The sequence below is a fragment of the Pipistrellus hanaki genome, assembly GCF_964339955.1.
Source record: "Pipistrellus hanaki genome assembly, chromosome: 15".
NCBI classification, from domain to species: Eukaryota; Metazoa; Chordata; class Mammalia; order Chiroptera; family Vespertilionidae; genus Pipistrellus; species Pipistrellus hanaki.
Genome location: NC_140517.1, coordinates 11,045,508 through 11,047,720, shown reverse-complemented (window position 1 = coordinate 11,047,720; position 2,213 = coordinate 11,045,508). Strand labels below are relative to the sequence as shown.

Below are 2,213 nucleotides of genomic sequence, written 5' to 3'. Positions count from 1 at the left end.
GCCACAACAGGCAGTCCTCACCACAGCCTCGTGCTGCTGAGACCAGACGTGGGCAGAGCCCTAACCACGCAGGGAGGAAGGGAGCAGCCATTAGCACTAATGAGGCAGGCGGCCTGAAAGCTTTTTACGTGGAAGCTGCTCGCCCACCCAGGGAACAGACCGTTCTGCTTCCTTGGCTTCCAGGAACCCCAGGCAGAATGGAGTTTGGGGACAGGAGAAGGGGTGGGGGTCTTGAAAAGGCCTGGAGGGAGAAGGAGAGAGGAAGAGCCAGGGATGGAAGCAGGAGGGGCTGGGGTTGGCTAGCTGGGTTTCTCTCTTCCATCTTCCCCCCTCCACCCCCCCCCCCCCCGCCCGAAAAAAAAAAATACCCAGGACTCTAGTAGATCTGCACCCTCCTCTGCCTCACTCTGGCCACTGGCCCATCACCCCCTTCAATGCCTTTGACCCAAGTTCCTGGAAGCAAAGCAAACAACATGCCCTGTAGTGTCTGATTGAGCATCTCCGGGCCCACAAATTAAATTAAGCGCTCAGGGCTGCCTGTCTTGTTACTGCTAATGGCTCCAGCCTGCCCCCAACGGGTCCCTGTCCTGTCAAAATCTGGGGGCCCTGGGCACCCCTGTCATGTCCCCAAACTTTAACTGGCTCCTGGAGACCTCACACATACAATCGGAGATGGTCACCCTCGTATAGAGCACCCACAAACTCAGGTTTCAGGGAGAGAGACTGCAACTGTGCGTCCGTCCCCTCTTCTGGGGAAGGCCCCTCACATCCTGGCTTCAGGGAATAGTCACGTGTGGGCCCTTCATCAGACTCTGCTATATAAGCGGAGGGCTCCAGGCGGCCAGGAATGCTCGGGGCAAGGATCCAGCCAGCAGAAGTAAGTCCTTGGGTTGGGCAGAGATTCCCCTTCTCTGGGGGCCTCTCTTGGGGGTAGGACACTTAGAGGGTGCCTCCAGGGGTGAGGAGGGACTAAGTGTTGGGTCTCCCTGCTGAGCCAGGCCATGCTGACTGCAATGCTGAGCTGTGCCCTGCTGCTGGCACTGCCTGCCATGGAGGGGGCCCAGATGAGCTTGGCAGCCCTGGAGGGCATCAGAAGTCCTGACGAGGCCCTGTTCTCAGAGCTGTCAGGTCAGTGTGGGCAGGGGTGGGTCTGGGTGGGGCTTGGACACCCTCTGGCCACAAACCATTCAGCCTGGTACGAGCCCTCCTTCTCTCTTCCCACTCCCAGGCCTGGGAAGTGGGCCTTGTGTGCATGGCAGGGGGTTGGGGGGTGGGGGGAGGGGTCTGCTCTCACATCATCTGTCACAGACCTGGGCCTGAGGCCTGAGCTGAAGAGGACAGCTGCAGAACAGGCAGAAGAGGCTCTGCTGCAGGAGGCCAAGGACTTGGCAGAGGTAACTACCTGTTCAGGGCAAGGGGTGAGGCGACAGGCCTTGGGCGGGCACATCGGGCATCGTTCCCGCTCTCCATTACACTGACTCCCCGCCCCCCTTACCTGGAGCAACCCTGCAGACCCCCATGCGCCGCTGCCATCCCACTTGCATGGGGCAGGTGAGGTCCCTGGACTTGCCTTCGGAGGCTCATGCTCCCGCATCCCACCCTGCAGGCGCTAGATCCAGAAGAACGGGAGCCGCGCTCCGTGCGTCGCTGCGTGCGGCTGCACGAGTCCTGTCTGGGACACCAAGTGCCCTGCTGTGACCCCTGCGCCACGTGCTACTGCCGCTTCTTCAACGCCTTCTGCTACTGCCGCAAGCTGGGTACCGCCATGAACCTCTGCAGCCGCACCTAACGGGTCAGCGTCAGAGTCGGGGCTGTGACGGGGTAGGGGGCGTGAATAAAGTTTGGGACCAATGGCAAGGCTGTGACATTATTTCAAACGTGGCCTTTGGAGGGGGGTAGGTCTTGGCAGGCGCCTAGTCTAGAAACCTCATACCTCCCCCAGGGCCTGTGTTACCCCATCATCTGAGTTACTTATAGGCACAGTCTTAGGGCACCAGGCGCCGTTGGGGGAAGCAGAGGAGAGCCTCTCTCCAGCCCTCGAGAATCTTCTACACTGTAGAAATTCCCAAAGTGTGGTACGCGTACCCCCAGGGGTACGGGAAGAGTTTGGTGGGGGTACGCGTTGCACCGGAGTTTGGTGGGGATATGCACTGCACCGTGCTAAGCTGCGCCTAATTCTATGTTCTCATGAGTGCGAGAGGTACTCAGCGTAA

General features: G+C 59.8%; 1 protein-coding gene across 1 annotated transcript; it reads left to right on the top strand.

Moving 5' to 3' along the window:
* The first annotated feature begins 386 nt into the window (after window positions 1-386).
* Window positions 387-1,949, top strand: AGRP (agouti related neuropeptide). The gene is made up of 3 exons (XM_084906887.1): window positions 387-1,128; window positions 1,309-1,394; window positions 1,607-1,949. Exons 1-3 carry the CDS (start codon window positions 1,002-1,004, stop codon window positions 1,787-1,789), a joined length of 396 nt encoding a protein of 131 aa, XP_084763013.1. The 5' UTR covers window positions 387-1,001; the 3' UTR covers window positions 1,790-1,949.
* Window positions 1,950-2,213: the final 264 nt, after the last annotated feature.